Genomic DNA, 22,222 nt, shown 5'->3' with positions numbered 1-22,222 from the left:
AATGTATAGCCAACTTTTGTTTCTCCCATGATCATGAACTCAGGAGAGCATGGCTATTATAAATTCACAGCTCAGTCAATTAACCATTAGCTTTCAGGGATTTTAACCAGTAGCAAAATGATTTTTCTAAATTATATATCCCATGTCTGCCCTACCTACTTTTTTATGACATTAGTAAAGGCAAATGATTTATTCAAAAGCAACATGAGAAGGAGGCAAAGTCATAAGCCTGCATAATCCATAGTTGATCCTATTTCTAGATAATCTAGAATTTCCCATCCTTACCCGTAGGTAATTGAGAATTTGATATTAACACAGATACTTTCAAAGTCGAGTATTTATATAATTAGCTGAAAGCCCCTCCTCAACTACCAATAATAATGGAATGATGTGCTACTCTTTATATACAAAGTTGAGACTACTGTCTTATTATAAGTAGTGTATATCCTTCAGGTGATTTTTCTCATGATTGAATATGTTTGCCCTGATTCCATTAGTCCTAATTTATTCAACATTTTGTAACAAAGCTACACTTCTTCCACTCCTGTGGGGTCAAAGTAAATGGGGTGGCCACAGAACTGGACCAGTCTAAGTGGTCTAATGGAAATTATCTCCATGGCTGTAACCTCATTAGCATTATTCTCTTCACCACAATCCTAACAAGCTCTGGAATGGCATTAGATATTTTCATATAAATGCCTGCCTTACACCAAAGAGAGTTTGCAGTTGGTGTTTTTGGCTATAATGTGTTACAAAGCATTTCTAAAAGAATTTTCAAACATAAAGTAGCATATTCCTGTTTAACAGCAATAGATACAAATCTATTTCTGTCTTCGTATGAATTAAATTTTTTTTAATTAAAAAAGCATAGTTTTAAAAATCTCTTCATTTTAGTACTCTGTTCCATGCCTCATTTCCCCTTTTCCCCCTTGAGTGTCCTCTTTCTGTGACACTAAAGTTTCCCTCTGAGTTGAGAAAATATTGTTCTTTGTCATACTGCTTATGGTTCTGCTTTGATTTTCAGACCCATTGGCCATGACATTAAAAGAGGGGAATGCGTTTTGGCCAAAGGAACCCACATGGGCCCCTCAGAGATTGGTCTTCTGGCAACTGTAGGTGTTACAGAGGTTGAAGTTAATAAGTTTCCAGTGGTTGCAGTCATGTCAACAGGGAATGAGGTAAAAAAGGCAGGGGGAGGGGCGGGTTGTGGCAAGGGAAGGAGGGTAGTGGGACTTTCAGAGAAAAGCATTTCTGACATTCTGTGTTCTATATTATAAATAGAATATTAAGGATTATAGATCTTACCACATTTCTATAACAAGGGAATAATAAATGGGCCTCGGGATGGTTCAAGTACAGAAGATGAAAAGGAAGAACTAGAAATTATATATTAAGAAGCATTCCCTTCCATTTACTAGAATGAAATATTACAACCAATGGCCTTCCACACATTCAGTACATATAAACAGAGGATGTTGACTGCTGGCTGTAGATATTCAACTGTGCAAACCTAGCGTTTAGTCTGCTGGTATAGTGAGCCGTGCCTGCTCTGCTGCTGAGATGATGGGCCGCCTCTGTGCAAGAAGTGATTCAATGAATTGGGAATTGAATTCTAGCCCTTTTTCTTGCTTAACATTCCATGTGATCTTTAGTCACCAGGAAGGATTTGAAAATCATTTTTCTCTCTAAAGATAGCATCTCTAGTGGCATGCTATTCAGAATATGTCAAAATGTCATTTCAGTCCTAATTTAGGAAGGGAAATATAGTCAGTATTCTGAGAACTTTTGAAAAACTTTCTATTCCCTTTTGCTTAGGTTATACAGAACTTCAATTGGAGGCTATAAGGCCAAACTAGGAATATTGAAAAGTGAATCTGCTGGAAATTCAAAGCCTAAAAGCAGAATCAGAAACTACTGAGATTTTTTTCAAGTTATTCCTTAAGATCTTATACTATTTTTAAAAAGATTAACAGGATTTTTTTCCTATCTCTCTTTTAATCTCTAACTTTCTGAAAATAAGCCATTTGCTATCATTATTTTTCATTTCTTAGACTTGGAAATGAACATTGTCAAGGGTCTGTTGCCCTTATAGCTCTTTTGGAAAGGACAGAAGAAAAGAATATTTTGTTTTGATAATGGAGAGCTAAATTAACATTCTGCATCTGTTTACTTCCCAGTGTAGGTGTACTGGTCATTCCCTAAAACTATTGACTGACCCAAAAGAAACATTCTTTTCAGTTGATCTGCACAGTGATGATTTTCTGTCCTTAGAACCAACCAACACTATGTTTAGCATCAGAAAGAAATTTCTGTTCAACTGATTGACTTAATGACCTGTTCTTATTTGAGATTTATATATATGCTTTGTACATCTAAGTGACTTCATGGGGCTTAGGAAACCTAGGTAGAATGAGCAAACTAATAGACAGCTATTTTATTAGGCACCTTTGTTTAAGCTACATTTTTTGTTTTCCTCCTAATGACTTTGTAGGTCTGGATTCTGTTACTCCCCCAGAGTACATTATTGGCAGTATTTTTTTAAGCTACCTTTTATACTCTTTATTAAAACTATTTACTAGTAGTAGGGAATAGTGACAGGATGAGACTAGAGATGGTACATACATGCTAGAACCTAAAGAAGATTCTGTAGTTCCCTGCCCCTGTAGACTTGATTATCTTTGAAGAGGCTTTGATAGATCCTGTGTGATTCTCTTTCCCTTCGTTTTCTGGCCTACTGTATTTACATGGTTTTCCAAAGGAATGATGCTTTTAAATTCCATGATGTCTAGTTCTGTGTAGTTTGACATTCCTCCCTGTGCTGTGCTGTGCTTAGTTGCTCAGTCATGTCCAACTCTTTGCAACGCCATGGACTAGCCCACCAGCTTCCTCTGTCCATGGGGATTCTCCCGGCAAGAATACTGGTGTGGGTTGCCATGCCCTCCTCCAGGGGATCTTCCCAACCTAGGAATCAAACTGGGGTCTCCTGCATTGCAGGCAGATTCTTTACCAGCTGAGCTACCAGGGAAACTCCGACATTCCTCCCTACTCCCATCCAAAGTTAGCTGTTATTAAATTTATGATTCTCTGTCACCATATAGTTCAACAAATGTTTATTGAGTACTTCTATGCCAGACACTATACTGGAAACTAGAGATAAAAGAAATAAAGCATAGTATCGCTCCTGAAGGCTTGAGATCCTCAGATAGTCAGAAAACAATAAGAAAAAAAATTATTCATTTATTTCAAAGGGGCCAAAAGTAATTATGTTTGTATATTAATGTGATAAGTCTATAATTTACTCACTCACAGCACAAGCTCCACTTAAGTATTAGTTCTGACTTCTGATATGTATGGCTTCACATATGCCACCTCTTAAATCCAGTGTGGTATATTGATAAGCCTTAGGCAGCCCAAAGAATCCCATAGAAGATGTCTATGTAGACTCACTCAAAACCTGCTTTGTATTTTGTGACTCCATGAGCTTATTCAGGATGAAGGACTCATTTTAAAATTGGGAAGCCAGAGTTGCAAACTATAACTCACACAGAATAGCTGGTGTAGACATTTGTTAATTTTGACAAACTGTGCAAGTTAAAATTTAAGTAATAGCATCCAGTAATTAAATAATTGTGATCATACATTTCCAACCTCATGCATTTGCTCAATAAATGTTTGATGAACATCTGTTAGATGCTGAAATACCCACCAGAGGTTCTCTTAAGTAAACATCAGACTTAGAAGATATGAATAATCTATACCTTGAACCAGTTTCCTGATATTAAAAAGGAAACTCAGCATTCAGGAGGGGAGCATCAGGCTTTCTTCAGTGGGACCAGTCATCATAGTATTTCACACAGCCATCCAACAACTGGTCTCTTTGTTCTTCAAGTAACATTTAGGTGCAGGGAACAAGTTTTACTAGGAGAGTATGAGAGCCATCAGCGTAAAAGCACCATGTCCTACATAGGAATCAGTATTTCTTATAACAATCTTAGGCAGTTTCCAGAGTCCCTACAAGGGAAATGCCCAGTTTCAAATGTTACCACATTCATGGAAGCCCAAAGCCTGGCTTTTTGTTATGGATTCATTTGTAATCCCTTCTATTCCATACGCAAGTTACTATTCAGAGACCATTTTTACCATAAGAAATGCTGTCTACTAACAAGTTCACCTTTTTTTTTTTTTGTCAAATTTCCAGAGAAACTGAGCTAGAAAGTTAACCCAAGTTCAAATGTGTCCTTAGAGATGGAGAAAGGATTTTGTTAACCTCACATAAAAGAACACACTGTCCGCAGAAAATTAGAAAACAGTAGTAAAACTAACTACAAGTCATTCTGTTCTTTATTATCAGCATGCACTGGCAATTCTAAACAATGTCAGTAATAAAATATTCCTTTCCACTGAGGCAGTCACTCTTACAACCCCTCCTCTCTCAGTATGCTATCACACTGATGCCAGATACTATTCTGAGTACTGGAGACAACAGCAACAAGCAAGACAGATAAAGCCCCTGCTCCTATAGAATTTATGTTCTGATGGGAGGAGGGGGATAGTCAATAAACAAATAGTAGTAAATTGTATGAATTTTTAAAGCAGAGTAAGATGATAAAGATTGCTAGTAAAAGAGGTATATGCCAGGTATATAATAATTGTATTCAATATAATGAATTATTCATTATATTCAATTCTATTGAATAATGTAATTATATTCAATATAATCTATTGAAACTTATTCCATATCAACCCTTTTATTCTCTCTCTGATACAATAAAACTGGAAGCCTGAAAACACAATTTCTCAGGCTCTCTTTCCCTGTGGTCCAGGTAGGTTTTGCCACTGGGATGCATTAACATGATATTAGAAGGTGGAAAAAGGCAGCAGCAGTAGAATCTCCTCAACTCAGTAGCATCTCTCTCCTCCAGCAGCCCCGGGGACAGTGGTGACTTCTGGCAATTACTAATCTTTAGTGATATACTTTTCTTCTTTTGTTTCTCCAACTTGGCAACACACTTATACCCAATCCCATGCATTAAATCCTCCCTTTTCCTGCTCTCTCCTTTTGAAAAAGCTAAAGGAGTTTTGATTTTCATGTCTGGACCTGACTGGCAGACAGATAGAGTTTTACAAAGACTAATTAGGCCTCACTGATGGGGGAAATCAGAGTGGAAATCCGAAGACATTGAAGGTACATGGCATGTGACTAGAATTGTGTTCCAAGCAGAGGAGATGACAACCACAAAGGCCCTGGAGTATAGTGCATGCTTATCATGTTTGAGGAACAGCAATGAAGCCAATGTGGCTGAAGAATAGTGGGAAGGTAGCAAAGTGAAGGGAGAAGTTGGAGAGGTGACAGAAACAAGATCCTTTTATTCTAAATAGACAGTTTTGAGGAAGTGGAACATAAAATATCTTAAATTTGCAAATGCTTACTCTGTCTTCTATATGAATGATTTGGCATATGGGAGGGAAAAGGAGAAAGACCAAGAGGCCCTTTGAAAGGCTGTGGAGTACTCCAGCAAGAGATTTGGACCAGAATGATAGTGGAGATGGTGAGAAGTAATCAGATCCAGAATGTATTTTGAAGGTAAAATCAGCAAACAAGATTTGCCAGAGAATTCAAAGTAGAAGATAAGAGAAAGTTAAAAGTCAAGATGAACTCTAAGATTTTGACCTGAGCTTTGATAACTGACCTAAGGAGAGTTATCATTTACCCTGATAAGAAAGATTGGGCAGCAGAAGTCAGGGCTTCTTCTTTGGAAATGTTAAGTTTGAGATACTTATGAGAATTAAGAGTAGGCAATTAAATATATTAGTCTGGAGCTTAGGAGAAAGGTTAGAATTAAAGGTACATATTTGAAAGTTATCAGCATATATATATAGTATTTTAAAATAGTACATATATATAAATATAGTATTTAAAATCATGAGACTGCATAAGGTCACCTAGGAAATCAGTATAAATAGAAGATAGGAGGTGTAACTTTTACACTTAGACAGCTGTCCCTTCTTCCTCTTTCCCCAACCTTTATATTTCCAAGTTTTATTTTCTAATTTTGACTCTTGAAGACATCATCTCTCCATTCCATAAAATATATTGTTTCCCTTGAAACTGTAGATGGTAACTTACAGATCTTTAAACTGGATATCAGTCTGCCAGCTGCCATTAGCTTCAAGAAATCAAGATTATATGATTGTTACCTAGTTACCGAAGTACTAGCAATAAGTATTCCTTCCAGAGATGGTGAGTTTTCATCTAATTTCAGTCACCTTCAGCCATATTCCATAACTCATTCATTCATTTTTATTCATTCTGTCCCCCACCTCGTTCACTGTTTCTCCCTCCCTCTCTGCAGCCTTCTCTCTCTTTCTCTCTCTCATGCACATACACACAGAACTAGGTGTATTTATGTCCACTATTTATTTTATTCCATCTTTTATAAATATCTTGGCCACTCTAATAACAGGTGTTTGTACAAACAAGTTTATACTTTAGACACAAGGTCTGTCTAAAATCTCCCTATACTGATCTTTGGGGGCTGCCGCAAGCAGCTGTTATTATAAAAGTAGAATCTTTAAAATCTTTGTCCTTACTAATAAGAGAAAGAATAAGAAGTTGAGTGTCTACTGTGACCAGTACTGCCATGTGCTTCATGATTAAAGCAACACTATGAGGTTAATATAACTATCCTTCATTTTATGTAAGAGAAAATTGAAGCTCAAAAACAAAGCAACTTATCCAACATCATATATTTTGTCTAAGTGATTAAGCCTGGTTTCACACCTAAGTCATTTGCTGTAATGACCTTTCTCCACTATTCCACAATGCTTCCCAATTCCTTAAATTTCATTTCCCCAACATTTTAATGGAAGTCTCTGAAACCTATTAGGTTAGAGATTCCTCTATTTTCTTCTAGCCACACTTTATTTCTTGTCCAGATTCAAGACCATGACTCACCACTTTCAAGTTTCCCTCTCTAACACTTTAGATAGCTTCACTAAAATTTATTCCTTTGCTTACTATGGTGATACCCAAAGTGAATGACTCCTTTCTCCATTTTTGTTCCCAAGCAGAAAAACAGTACTGAATAAAATGCATAGAACTATGATTACCTGAACAACTACAAATTACTGGCATTTAGTGGCAACCTGGAACTTAAAGTTGTTCAGTAATTCTGATGTAACTGTCTTGTTGGTTTTCTAGCACATTCTTCCAGATCCAATATGATAGTTCATTCACACATTCTACCCCCTCTTCAAACCCCAGCAGAGCCCTGCTTTCAGCTCTTGGCAGATGAAGTCACTACCTTTGCAGGGAAAAGTGAAGTTTAAAAATAAATATATCTGTGAAACTGAGCACTATGAGGGCTCCCTCTTCTTCCTGTCTCATTACCTCAAAAATTTCCCCATTCCTTTACCTATATTCCTTTCTTTCAATCTAAAAGGAATTCTTTCAATCTAAAAGAAGAGGTACTTCTCCTTCCTAAGAACAATACTACTTTTAAGCCTACTTTTTCTCACCTTCCTCAGAACTTTGATTTCTAAATTATTTCCTGTGTCTTCTGGGTTCTCTATTTTCTCTCTAGTGGCTCATCCTCCTGTATCCAAACAGACAAAGATTACCACTATCACAACAGAACCTATATTTAAACACCACTTTTCCTCATTGAGCTACTACTTAGTCACCTCCTATCCACTACTAGATTTGTTGAAAGAGAAGTCAGAAATACTGCCTTTCCTTCCTTACTCTCCACTCTCTACTCAAACTCCCAAATCTCATTAGTGTCCCATTAGTACAAAAACTGCTTTCCTGAGTACACTCATCACCTCCTAACCTTTAAAACCTGCTCTGATATTCAACCTCCTTACCATGTATATATCATTTGACATCAGACACATTCCTTACCCACCACCTGGAAACTACTTCATTCCTAGTGCTCTATGACAGTTCTCTCTTGATGCCCTGACAACTACTCCTTTTTATCCTCATCATGCCTTTCTCCATTCCCTACTTGGAACATTCCCTTAAGATGCTGTTCTCTGCTGTGTCCTCCACTATCTCCAGATTCTCCCTTAGACTTTTCCTCTCATGCCAGATATGTACAGGCAACTTCTCATATCTAAAGCCCTAATTTTAACCTCTTTTGTAAATGCAAGCCTTCATTTACAACTTCCTTTGGATATTTCCACCTCATATTCCTTGGACAGCAAGGAGATCAAACTAGTCAATCCTCAAGGAAATCAACCCTGAATATTCATTGGAAGAACTGATGCCGAAGCTGAAGCTCCAATACTCTGGCCACCTGCTGTGAAGAGCCGACTCACTGGAAGAGACTCTGATACTGGGAAAGATTGGGAGCAGGAGGAGAAGGGGACAACAGAAGATGAGATGGTTGGATGGCATCATTGACTCAATGGATGAGTTTGAGTAGACTCCAGGAAATAATGAAGGACAAGGAAGCCTGGCATGCTGCAGTCCATGGGGTTAGAAAGAGTCAGACATGACTTAGTGAGTGAACAACAACAATCTCATCTTCCACCATTGCCTAATCTCACTCATCACTTTTCCCTTCCTACTATAAAGAATGGAATTCTTCCTTCCTGACTTACCCCTCCTTTTTTTAATGTGTTGTTGTTTAATTATTTTCTTAAATTTTTGTTGGGGTATAACTTGCTTTACAAAGTGGTATTAGTTTCTACTATTTTTTAAAGGCGTCATTCTTCCCTGAAATGTTTATTACCAAGGTCATCAGTGACTTTTTTTTTTTCATTTTTAATTATGATAAAATACACATAACAAAACGTTTACCATGTTAACTATTTTTAAATGTATTTTGTTGTTGTTCAGTCACTAAGTCATTGACTTTTGATAATTAATTTTTCCAAAAGAGGAAAAAGGAAGAAATTATATGTAAGGGAGCTGTTTGCAGTGGATGTGGAAATAGTTACTGACCTACAGAAGTCTAATATCTTCTCTGTATTAAGACGAGAAAAGTCTTAGATGCAGACAACTCCATTTCAGTACATTAAAAAGAGAGAAAGTAAATCATTATAACAGTCTTGGGCCCCTTGACAGTTCCATCAAGACCACAGGGTTAAATCTCTGAAGAACAGAAACAAGGAGGTCTCTTAAAATAAATGATTTCTCTTTTAGACAAGACAGAGAACTTCCTCCTGAGGGTTTAACAAAAGAGATTTCAAATGTTTTGCTTTTTTACTTAAATTTAATTTTGAAGCAATGCATAACAATAAAAATGATAATCACTGAATATTCAGAATAATATTCATCCTCTGTTCTAAAAGTACCTTCAAACTGTCCACTTAAAAAATAGTCACAATTGAGCTACCTTTTATTGGGTGAGAATTTTTAGGACTTCAAGCCCAGGAGACAGTGTCTCAAGTAACCTTGAGAGAACTGCTTCAAGGAGGGCGGGCGGGTCAGGTTATATAGAAGTTTGCAACAAAGCTCAGGTACTCTGATCATCCAGAAAAACATCTACTTCTGCTTCATTGACTACACTAAAGCCTTTGACTATGTGGATCACAACAAACTTTGGAAAATTCTTAAAAAGATGGGAATACCAAACCACCTTACCTGCCTCCTGAGAAACCTCTATGCAGGTCAAGAAGCAACAGTTAGAACCGGACAAAGAACAAAGGACTGATTCAAAATTGGGAAAGGAGTATGTCCAGGCTGTATATTGTCATCCTGCTTATTTAACTTAAATACAGAGTACATCATGTGAAATGCCATGCTGGGTGAATCCCCAACTGGAGTCAAGATTGTCAGGAGAAATATCAACCTCAGATACCACTCTAATGGAAGAAAGTAAAGAGGAGCTAAAGAGCCTCTGAATGAGAGTGAAAGAGGAGAGTGAAAAAGCTGGCTTAAAACTCAGCATTCAAAAAAACGAAGATCATGGCATCCTGTCTCATCACCTCATGGCAAATAGATGGGGAAACAATGGAAACAGTGACAGTCTTTATTTTCTTGGGCTCCAAAATCACTGCAGAGAGTGATTATAGCCATGAAATTAAAAGACGCTCCTTGAAAGAAAAGTTATGACAAACCTAGACAGCATATTAGAAAGGAGATTCATCACTTTGCTGACAAAGGTCCATCTAGTCAAAGTTATGGTTTTTCCAATAGTCGTGTACAGATGTGAGAGCTGAACTATAAAGTAGGCTGAGTGTCGAAAAATTGATGTTTTCAAATTGTGGCGCTAGAGAAGACTCTGGAGAGTCCCTTGGAGACTCAAGGAGCTCAAACTAGTCAATCCTAAAGGAAATCAACCCTGTGCTTTGGCCACCTGATATGAATAGCTGACTCATTGGAAAACACTCTGATTCTGGGAAAGATTGAGGGCAGGAGGAGAAGGGGGCGACAGAAGATGAGATGGTTGGATGGCATCACTGACTCAATGGACATGAGTTTGGGTACTCCAGGAGTTGGTGATGGACAGGGAAGCCTGGCATGCTGCAGTCCACGGGTTCACAAAGAGTAGGACCCAACTGAGCGACTGAACTGAATTGGAGCACAAAAACTTTCCATATATGGTTCTAGGTTCTTTGGCTGGTCTAATAATTAAATTGACAGATTACCAGAGAAAATATTAATCTTGTACATATAGGAATCCCATAAAAATATGAGACTCAAAAGCAGTCATGTGATTGAGGTTTGTATGCCAATCTGAGCTGAGAAAGGGAAAGACCCTGGAACTTCAAAGGGAGAGAAGGGCAGTTCACAGGAAGATGAGAAGAGCAGGTGTTTTGTAATCAGTCGTTTGCCCTGCCATACAGATATGTCTTTCAGGTGAAAAATCTCCTGGTAATGGCTCTTTTTCTGGGCCAGGTCCCCTATCTAAGTTCTTAGGCAGCCAAGGAATCATAAAAGTTTTTGTTGAGTCTGCTAGGGTTTGATTGCCTTCAGCTCAAAATAATCCACGTACCAAAGAGGTTCATTTGGAGGTGGCATATTCTGCTCCCCTTCTAAACAAAATAAATTTCAGCTAACTTTGAGAGCTCAACAAAAAAGGATCAGTGTGTGCTACGTCACTTCAGTCATGTCTGACTTTTTGTGACCTCATGGAACTGTAGCCCACAAGGCTACTCTGTCCATGGGATTCTCCAGGCAAGAATACTGTAGTGGGTTACCATTTCTTTCTTGGGGGGTCTTCCAGGCCCAGGGATTGAACCATGTCTCATGTCTCCTGCATTGGCAGGTGGGTTCTTTTCCACTAGCGCCACCTGGGAAGCCCTCTACTTGTAACTTCATCACTAAGGTATCTTGAACGTGCTGCTGCTCCTCTCTGGTATTCCTGCCACACTGTCTATAAAATGAGTCTTCCAGGCTGGACAGGCTCCCAGCTCTAACGCAGTGTCACTAATTCTAAACAGCCCCACCCAAATCTTACAATGAAATCTTCCAACCACCTTTATTTTCTGGAAACCATCATCTGTCAGAACTTTTCCATAGCTCAAAGTTTAACCATCTTCCTGTTTTTCCTGAGCTTTCTTGCTTTGTGAATGATCCTTTCAAGATCCCCAGAATAAAGCTGTCCCCAAAGCTTGAAGGAGATAAAAAGCAACAGCAGTATAAGAGAGTAAGCTCCAGGAGTTGGTGATGAACAGGGAAGCCTGGAGGGCTGCAGTCCATGGGGTGTCAGAGTCAGACACAACTGAGCAACTGAGCTGACTGACTGACTGCCTGAGTACAAGAGAAGAAGAAATTTGTGGGTTCTTTCCCCTTCCTCTCCTTAATTTAACTTCTGACCAATTTAAACATTTGTTATACTTTTCCTGGAAACTTGAAAAGTTGAATTTGGAATCCAGTCAAGGAGAGAAAAAAGGATCAGAGCTTAATGTAAATGCTGGACTTACCATCATAGATAACAACTTCCCCAAACACAGAGACTCAGAAGATCTCAGTGAAGTACAATTCAACCAAAATGAGAATACTGGTGGCATGGGTCTTGCCTAAGTGTGATGGGGACTTCAGTGACTATCATGATCTTAGTACAGAGACCACCTGGGAAACCTGCTGATCATACAAAGCTGGGTATATTAAAGTTTCTGAACAAGGGAGAGCATCACCTTGACAGAGTGCTGAGTCTTCCAAATTTGCTGGCATATTGAGTGCAGCACTTTCACAGCATCATCTTTTAGGATTTGAAATAGCTCAGCTGGAATTCCATCACCTCCACTAGCTTTGTTCATAGTGATGCTGGATGTCTGGCTCTAGGTGAGCGATCACACCGTCGTGATTACCTGGGTCATGAAGATCTTTTTTGTACAGTTCTTCTGTGTATTCTTGCCACCTCTTCTTAATATCTTCTGCTTCTGTTAGGTCCATATGGTTTCTGTCCTTTATTGAGCCCATCTTTGCATGAAATGTTCCCTTGGTATCTCTAATTTTCTTGAAGAGATCTCTAGTCTTTCCCATTCTATTGTTTTCCTCTATTTCTTTGCATTGATCACTGAGGAAGGCTTTCTTATCTCTCCTTGCCATTCTTTGGAACTCTGCATTCAGATGGGTATATCTTTCCTTTTCTCCTTTGCTTTTCACTTCTCTTCTGTTCACAGCTATTTGTAAGGCCTCCTCAGACAGCCATTTTGCTTTTTTGCATTTCTTTTCCATGGGGATGGTCTTGATCCCTGTCTCCTGTACAATGTCACGAACCTCCGTCCATAGTTCATCGGCACTCTGTCTATCAGATCTAGTCCCTTAAATCTATTTCTCACTTCCACTGTATAATCATAAGGGATTTGATTTAGGTCATACCTGAATGGCCTAGTGGTTTTCCCTACTTTCTTCACTTCAATTTGGCAATAAGGAATTCATGATCTGAGTCACAGTCAGCTCCCAGTCTTCTTTTTTGCTGACTGTATAGAGCTTCTCCATCTTTGGCTGCAAAGAATATAATCAGTCTTATTTCAGTGTTGGCCATCTGGTGATGTCCATGTGTAGAGTCTTGTGTTGTTGGAAAAGGGTGTTTGCTATGACCAGTGCATTCTCTTGGCAAAACTCTTAGCCTTTGCCCTGCTTCATTCTGTACTCCAAGGCCAAATTTACCTGTTACTCCAGGTGTTTCTTGACTTCCTACTTTTGCATTCCAGTCCCTTATAATGAAAAGGACATCTTTTTTGGGTGTTAGTTCTAGAAAGTCTTGTAGATCTTCATAGAACCATTCAACTTCAGCTTCTTCAGTGTTACTGGTTGGGGCATAGACTTGGAATACTGTGATATTGAATGGTTGGCTTGGAAACAAACAGAAATCATTCTGTCATTTTTGAGATTACATCCAGGTACTGCATTTCAGACTCTTTTGTTGACTATAATGGCTACTCCATTTCTTCTAAGGGATTCCTGCCCACAGTAGTAGATATAATGGACATCTGAGTTAAATTCACCCATTCCAGTCCATTTTAGTTCACTGATTACTAGAATGTCGGCGTTCACTCTTGCCATCTCCTGTTTGACCACTCCCAACTTGCCTTGATTCATAGACATAACATTCCAGATTCCTGGGCAATATTGCTCTTTACAGCATCGGACCTTGCTTCTATCACCAGTCACATCTACAACTGGCTATTGTTTTTGTTTTAGCTCCATCCCTTCATTCTTTCTAGAATTATTTCTCCACTGATCTCCAATAGCACATTGGGCACCTACCGACCTGGGGAGTTCATCTTTCAGTGTCCTATCTTTTTGCCTTTTCACACTGTTCATGGGGTTCTCAAGGCAAGAATACTGAAGTGGTTTGCCATTCCCTTCTCCAGTGGACCACACTCTGTCAGACCTCTCCACCATGACCCATCCATCTTGGTGGCCCCACACAGCATGGCTTAGTTTCATTGAGTTAGACAAGGCTGTGGTCCATGTGATCAGATTGGCTAGTTTTCTGTGATTGTGGTTTCAGTCTATCTGCCCTCTGATGCCCTGTCTCAGCACCTATGGTCTTACTTGGGTTTCTCTTACCTTGGACGTGGGGTATCTCTTCACGGCTGTTCCAGCAAAGCACAGAGCTGCTGCCTACCTTGGACGTGGGGTATCTCCTCTTGGCTACCGCTCCTGACCTTGGACATGAGGTATCTCCTCTCCGCCACTACTGCACCGCGCCCTCAAAAGAATACTTTTAGGATTTTGAGGACTGGGATTGGTCATGGGGTGGTTTTAAGGTAGTTTGTATATGTGGTCTAGGCAAAGACTGATCACATTTTGTAAAGTAGGTAAGTTGCTGAAACAGCTTCATTTTTTCTTTGGAGTAACAGTCCATATGGAGTTACCATTGTCTCTATTTGTCCATGATATTATAGGAATATATAGGTCTGAATAAGCTTGTGTTGTAACAATTTGACTTAAGATAGTTTGTGTTAAATATCATGGTTTGGTATAGTTTGCCTGTTTTGGTATAGTTTGCCTGTTTTGCAAGTTGATGTATCTGTTTTCTCTCTCAGAAAGAAAGTTTGTTGGCAAGATAGCCAATTATAAGGCTTTTGAAAAAATTCAGATATATTGAATACCTGAAATTCAGACGAATGGGGAGTTGATAAGAGAGTGAATGGAAACCTAGGGTCATTGAGGAATGGAGTAAGGATTAAGGATTGAAACCTTTGGGAAGATAGTAGACTACAAAGGGAAAAAAAATCAAAGATTAAATGTTTGAAAGCTGGAAATACAATGGCACCATTGACGGTAACAGAAACAGGGAATTGAAATTTGGCATTTGGTAGATAAGAAAGCAATAAGATATGAAGATAATGCGTTTTTTTTTTTACTTTGTATTGTAGTTTTTCTTTTGTATTTTAACTATAGTAAGTTTTAGGCATCATTCTAGAGATGACCAGAAGATGTTAGAAAATTAGATTTCATTTTAATGAGGAATATTGTGAATTTATTCTAGTGCATGCAACCTTATAATCTTTCATTCAATTCTGTGTATTTTCTTTGAAAATACTTAAAATGTGCTGGAAATCTCACACCCTCATTTAACTAGCTAATATTCCATTATGTCAGTTTTACAGACAAACAGCCAGTGATCTCTAATTGTTCTATTATTTCTGGAACCTTGTGCAGCAAAATAACAGAGAGGAATATGAATGGCAAAGAAAATGCCCTATGAACAGGGAAATCTTATTCCTTAGTTGGTGGTCAATATCCTTTGTGAAAAAAATCTTTTCTCTCTATTGCAACTTGTCTGATTAATGGCAGTTAAAAAGCTGTAAGTCTTGGCCTTTATAAAATTATAATAAGTTCAATAACTATGTGTTAATTAAGATCAGAAAATCAACCTATATTAGCACTGCAATAGCAGTTTTCCCAGCTCTGCCAGTGATAAAGGATATGAGTGGGTTGCAGTGTCACATGGCATCTGATTAAGTCAGATTAGTACAGGATTTGAAGGGAAGTCTCCCAGGTGACAGTGAATAAGATGATCAAAGTTTTTCTCCAGATCTTTTAAGGGGACAGTTGGTTGAAAAGCTACTACTTTTCCAACATAAAGCCAAAAGTCCAGCCACATGGTATCACTAATGAGTCAGAAGGAAAGACTGAAGGGGCTTGAGGTTACTATTTGGCAGTACTGATATAGAAAACCCTAGGTGTTAACCATATTAACAGCCTAAGTGTCTGAAGTATGCAGGCTGGCCTTCAGCCTCCTAAGATAATATTCCAGTATAATTTTCCAATAAAATTCCAGATAATTTTCTCACTTCAAAGATGTACTTTTTTTCATTTTCTAATTTTCTGAAATCAAAGTACATCTTAAAATTGTATAAAGTTGCATGTTGAGTGTGTGTGTGTGTGTTAAGGACCTCCTATTCTTCAGTATTTTATAATCTAATGTAAATCTATGTTCACATTGTCAACTGATTCCATCTATACTAGCACGTAGAAGTAACAATATTAAGGACAATTGGAATTAGGTGCTTTTTCAATATTATATGTAATAAAGGACAGAGAATTGCATTTCTTTTCTATTTGTCTATATGAACTGAGTGTTCACTATCTCAATCCTAACAGCTGCCTTTCAAGGTAGTTATTACTGTGTATTATAAATGGAAATATTATGGAGTAACATATTTGGGCAACTTGAATTTGAACCTCATCTGAATAAGGTAGAATCTTGCTACTATGCAACACTGCCTCACTAGGACATCTTAACATAAAAGAAACTTCTTATAATTTTCTTTTTTGACATATAATTGTAGATATTAAATCTCTAAAGGGTGATTCAGTTCAAAGTCATGGAATTGCGAGTGTGTGCAGTTAAGTATTACTTGTGTAAGTTTGCTAATAGAGACAAAATATCTGGCTCCGTCTCTTTCAAATAAGTTTAACTTTTTCGATATTTCTGATCCCGCTTCAAAAAAGATATACAAAAGCTTGAAAGAAAAGATAAAATATCAGTCTCTTCAGACTTGAGAATATCATGTCAGAGTCTCTACCTTAAGTATTCTCAATGAAAGACAGATTAGAAAATAATAGTGAAAGAGAAAATAGAAAGTTTGTTGTTGTGTGTGTGTTTTTTTTTTTTTTCAGTTTGACACAGTAAACAGCCAGTGGGAAGGCCACTATCTCCAGAGCACTGTTTTGTCAAATTACAACCAAAGCTGGTGTGATATTTGGCCTACTGTTTAGTCATTTGAATTTCTGCATGTTTTTTAATTCTGGAGAAATATTTTCTCATTCTCCTGGCTTTCACTATTTACCAAAGATCCTTTGAGCATATATCTTTCTCATGCCAGATAATGTTGTAGGGGCTAGATATGCTAAACTCTGTTTATTAGATCTATTTTTTTTTCCATTAACAATAGGCTGTATTATCCTAAGAAAATAATTTGTGGTGGTTTTTTTGGCTTTGTAGTTGCTAAATCCTGAAGATGACCTCTTACCAGGAAAGATTCGAGACAGCAATCGTTCAACCCTCTTAGCGACAATTCAGGAACATGGTTACCCCACAATCAACTTGGGAATTGTGGGAGACAAGTAAGTATTGGATTTTATTTTGAAGTTGTTGTGGTGCAAATACAAATTTGAGGGATACTAACTAGGTGAGATTGTTGCTAAAGAGAAAGGGATTTAATACCATAATTTCCACTTATTTCATTCTTCAAAAGCCAAAGATTTGTGGAGGTGTCTATTTCCTTTAGTGGTAGACATTTTTCTGGAAAGCCTTTTACAACCAGAGAAATACATTGCTCTGCTATGGGTGCTATTCCTATTCACACTTTTACTAGTTTCAAGAAAGATAAGGAAGATACAGGTGAGATGAGTAAGAGAGAAGTGTCAAAATTAGCACTAACTGATGCTTTAAAGTTTAAGTACAATTATTTTCTATGACTTTTGTGTTGATTTTTGTATTCTTATATAACTTGAGTTTCTCCAGGCTTCACCCACCTAGAAGTACAAACGGAGGAACATTGACTGTAATTGCCCATCTCCAAGAGCACATTACCCCCATTTACTCAATTAACTCAGCTGTCTGCTAAATTCCCCACGTATTTCTCTAAATCTGCAACTGCGTCTCACTTGTGATCAAAAACAAGTCTGCTCTTCCTGAGCAACCCCTTCCATGCAACATGCCACCTTTCACTAGGCACTGTTTCCAGTTCACAAGATGTGTGCCTGCCCTTAGTAACCCTCAGATATCAGCCTGCTAGCAACAAAGGTGGGAAACAGATCTGAGTGATGGATACCCTGATGTGAATGTATCTATCACCCATAACTGCCTCCTTTTGTCTTATCACCACCTTGTCACTAAGAAAAGCTCATTATGCCTGGCTTCTTCTTCTCTAACGATGAGTGCTTTCCCAAAGCTCAAATGTGCTTTTGAAGAGGCTCTGCCCTACCATTCCACAAGGTATGTTCAGACACCTATAAACCGGACACAGTGTAGTCCAGACCTAAAACACAGCATCTTGCCAGTAACCTGAAAGGTAATAGTTTTTAATGTTAATCTCACCTTTTAAAGTTCTCTTCTTACCTCTTGATTTTTTCTTTCTCTGAGAACACTGGAGTAGAGGCTATTAGACATATCTTCAAATATTTTTTTTTTAATTCACCATTTATAATTACCTGAAAGTTTAGTGCTAGAGAAGTCCATAGGTAAGTAAACAGCCAACTTAGAACCCATGCTGGTAAAGTTGGTACTACAGGTCACCTAGTATTAACTTGACTCGGACTCCCTAGCCCTGGGAAGGGAAAGAAAGAACCCACTGAAAAGACAAGGAGCGGGTTAAATTTGGACCTGACCAGTAACTTGTCTTTTTTTTTTTTAAGATTTTTAAGATAACACTTATTTCTTAAAAGTTAACGTGCATAATAGGAAACCAAAAAAATGCAAAAAGCGAAGTCATTCATAATCACAGGCAGTTTACCGTTTGATGTGTCGTCCTAGGTCAGTTTGTGCATTGCACAGCTAGCATCCATTTTTATGCAAGTATGAGCATACAGTTATGTATCATGCTGTTTCACACATCAGGAACGTTTGCTGTTTCAAAGTCTTAAAGCTATGAGTATTTTGATAACCAAGGATACACTGCACCAACTCAATCTGGAAAGGAAAAAATATATAATCCTGCCTTCTTGGTGACAAAAATTTCAGAAAAGACAAAAATGGCAACAGTCCTCTAGATAAAGATATTGGCAGAGTTATGATTAAAATACTACATTCCTTAATGTTCAATTAAAAGTGAGACATAAAGCAACAGCATACACCAAGGATAATACTTCTAAGAGGAGTCATCATTATCTGATCTAAACTATTAAAGAAATATGTTTCCTTTGAATACTTAACAATGCATTCTTATTGTACAATCAAGAGATGCACACACATGGATGGTTATCATCAAAATATAAATATACATACATCCCTTCCTTTATACTTCCTTCTGCCCCTCTGCTGCCACCCTAAGTGAGCAAGTCCTGACATAACATTTCTCAGAGACAGTCATATAAACTTCAGGCATCTAAAAATTATCCTGATGCAGATACACCTTTAGAGATGACAAAAATTAATTTCTGAAAAGAAATAGGATGAATCCAGGAGTTCCAGTAGGACAGAGCCTGAAGTTCTAAGGAACAAAGTCATCAGATTTTGAGTTTGTTTCCTACCCACTGTTGGCTCTGACCCTGCCACTAAGTATGTTCATGAGCTCTAAGAACTATCATAAGGTAAAAGGTGCTTTTTGTTTGTGTGTATCATTTTTACCTTATGCTGTTCTAGACTATAATTCTGTTCATTCTCTCCTCCTAACGTTGTACTTTTGTATTAAAAAGGAAGTAACTTGATATATATACTACATGCTGCATTGTCTTACTATGGAAGCCAAAACACCATTAAAAGCTTACTGTGTTGTTAAGCTAATATTTGATTGTCTGGGGCTAATTGTTGACTTGCTATAGACATTTCCCAATAATTAATGTACCTTGAAAACAGCATATAAAGAACAACAAAACTATAAGCAAGATATAGGCAATTCTGAGAATATGCAGATCTTTATTCCTTTCTTGGATTGTATACCTTACATAAAACTGAGAACAGTTTTTTAAAGTACAATTGATGCAAATCTAAACTTCCTCAGTCTTAGAGTGCTATATTGAAAAATCCCAGAGTAAATGGTTTAAAATGCAGAGGTGGAATGTGGGAGGAAAGAATTTATAACTGTTCAGATGGAAATCTTTGCTGGGAGTTTAGCAGAGGAGACAAGGTACATTTAATCTGTAGCCTGTTAATATTCTGTGAAGGTTGCCTCCCTCTTCATTCTTCTCTTTCCTGTGTAAGACATTTGCTTATGAAACAAAGGCTGTTATACAGAAGCCTTTGTGTGAAACTCTCCAGGGAAATAAGCAGGGTCTTGAGAGAAACTACCCTGTGTTTAAAGCAGGGAGAGAAATAACTGAAAATGTCAGCAAGCACAGAACGGTTACTCAGCTAGGCAGATAAGAGTAGGGAGTAAGAGTACTATTCTTATTACTTTCAAAAGGTTTCAGTCTGCGTTTAAATTCTACATGATTAGATTTCTCAGCTCTTATTCTTATCACCTTTCATAACTTTAACAGTAAATGTTAAAATTGAAGAATAAGACTCTATAAAACATTTGTTATTTGTGGTCTTTTTAATAATAGCCAGTGTGACAAGTGTGAAGCAACATTTCACTGTAACTCTGATGGATTAGTGATGTTGAGCATCTTCTCATGTGCCTATCGGCCACGTGTATGAAAAAGATGAATTTTTAAACCCAGAGATGTTAATTGAACTTTCCCAGCATTATACAAGTGAGTGGCAGAGGTGGAAATGAAATCTAAATTTCTTGAAATTAACTATCATTATGAAGACAAGAGAATAAATGTAAATATGTCAAAAGAAGCATCATATACGTTGGAATGGTCTGCGAGAGTTTTAAAAAGGTGCATTTTTAGCTAGAACAGAAAGGATGAATAGGATTTGTGTAGTTAGGAAGAATGTATTAACCAAGTAGGAAACAGGGAATGAACAAAAATAGAGAAGTAGAAATGAACAACTTAGGTCAGGACCGACTGGTTAAAATAGGAGGTTTAGGAAGAAGGATACATGTAAATTTCATAGAAATTTGAGGCCAAATTTTGAAAGGATTTGCAATCCAGGCAAAACTACCCAAGTTGCTTAAATGTACAGCTTTTTTTAAAGCAGAATTGACATAATAAATCATTATTTTGGAAAGATAATTTGACCAGGTGTTATCACATGGACTAAAGTTGGAGACCTATTAGAAATAAGAACAACAGTTTATTTCTTGTTCAGTTCATAAGTACTGATTGTGAATCTTTGCAAATCATCTAGAGAGCTTATTAAAAATGCTGATTCTGATACAGCAAAACTGGAGTGTGCCAAGATTTAGCATTTCTAACAAGCTCCTAAGATATCAAGCCACTGGTCCATGGATCACAGGAAGTAATAAGAATGTAGTATATTTAATCATGTATCAGGGCTTCCTTGGTGGCTCCTGTAAAGAATCTGTTTGTAGTGCAGGGGACTGCCTCCAAAGCAGGAGATGCAGGTTCAATCCCTGGGTTGGGAAGATCCCCTGGAGAAGGAAATAGCAACCCACTCCAGTCTTGCCTGGGAAATCGTATGGATAGAGGAGGAGCCTGGTGGACTACAGTCCATGGAGTTGTAAGAGTCAGATACAACTTAGTCAGTAAACCATCACCACCACTACAAAGCCTCATTGAAATGGTATATGTCTATTCTATAAACACAAATAAAATGCTTGCAAAACCCAGTTATTAGGTCTCTCACAGTCTTACATCCCTCTCTAGCAATACCCCATTTCAGCTTCTTCATTCTCCATTAGTATTTTATCCTTTCTTGGTTTTGGCAGTATCTCTTCCTATGCTCATTTCCAAGTATAAGTGTCAACCAAGGCTCACCCTTGACTATCTTTCCTGCTAATTCTTTATGCTGACTCCCAAATCTGATCTCTGTCTTGAGCTCTATGCCTAGATCTACCTGGTTGCTGGGTGTATTTTCAAGTTCGTCAGGCAGAGCAAACTCAACATGTCCAAACTAAATTCATTATCGTTCCTTTCCTCTCTCACTGCCCACCCTTACTGCCATCTTATTCCATGTCCTTGAGTTCTTTAACTTATATGCAGAGTACATCATGAGAAATGCTGGGCTGCATGAAGCACAAGCTGGAATCAAGATTGCTGGGAGAAACATCAATAACCTCAGATATGCAGATGACACCACTTGTATGGCAGAAAGTGAAGAAAAACTAAAGAGCCTCCTGATGAAAGTGAAAGAGGAGAGTGAAAAGTTGGCTTAAAACTCAACATTCAGAAAACTAAGATCATGGCATCTGGTCCCAAAAGTTCAGTTCAGTTCAGTCGCTCAGTCGTGTCCAACTCTTTGCGACCACATGAATCACAGCACGCCAGGCCTCCCTGTCCATCACCAACTCCCGGAGTTCACTCAGACTCACGTCCATCGAGTCAGTGATGCCATCCAGCCATCTCATCCTCTGTCGTCCCCTTCTCCTCCTGCCCCCAATCCCTCCCAGCATCAGAGTCTTTTCCAATGAGTCAACTCTTCGCATGAGGTGGCCAAAGTACTGGAGTTTCAGCTTTAGCATCATTCTTTCCAAAGAAATCCCAGGGCTGATCTCCTTCAGAATGGACTGATTGGATCTCCTTGCAATCCAGGGGACTCTCAAGAGTCTTCTCCAACACCACAGTTCAAAA

General features: G+C 38.1%; 1 protein-coding gene across 2 annotated transcripts in view; it reads left to right on the top strand.

The window, feature by feature from the left end:
• GPHN (gephyrin) overlaps window positions 1–22,222 on the top strand; it is a 533,352-nt gene that overhangs the window by 465,503 nt on the left and 45,627 nt on the right. For both annotated transcript variants that reach the window (XM_010846738.1, XM_010846740.1), the window contains 2 exons: window positions 1,025–1,178; window positions 16,863–16,984. In XM_010846738.1, coding sequence (XP_010845040.1) covers window positions 1,025–1,178; window positions 16,863–16,984 — 276 coding nt within the window. The remainder of the gene's footprint in view (window positions 1–1,024; window positions 1,179–16,862; window positions 16,985–22,222) is intronic.

This window comes from Bison bison, unplaced genomic scaffold (assembly GCF_000754665.1).
Source record: "Bison bison bison isolate TAMUID 2011002044 unplaced genomic scaffold, Bison_UMD1.0 scf7180017864239, whole genome shotgun sequence".
In the NCBI taxonomy this organism is placed as follows: domain Eukaryota; kingdom Metazoa; phylum Chordata; class Mammalia; order Artiodactyla; family Bovidae; genus Bison; species Bison bison.
This window is presented reverse-complemented; position numbering and strand designations above follow the sequence as displayed.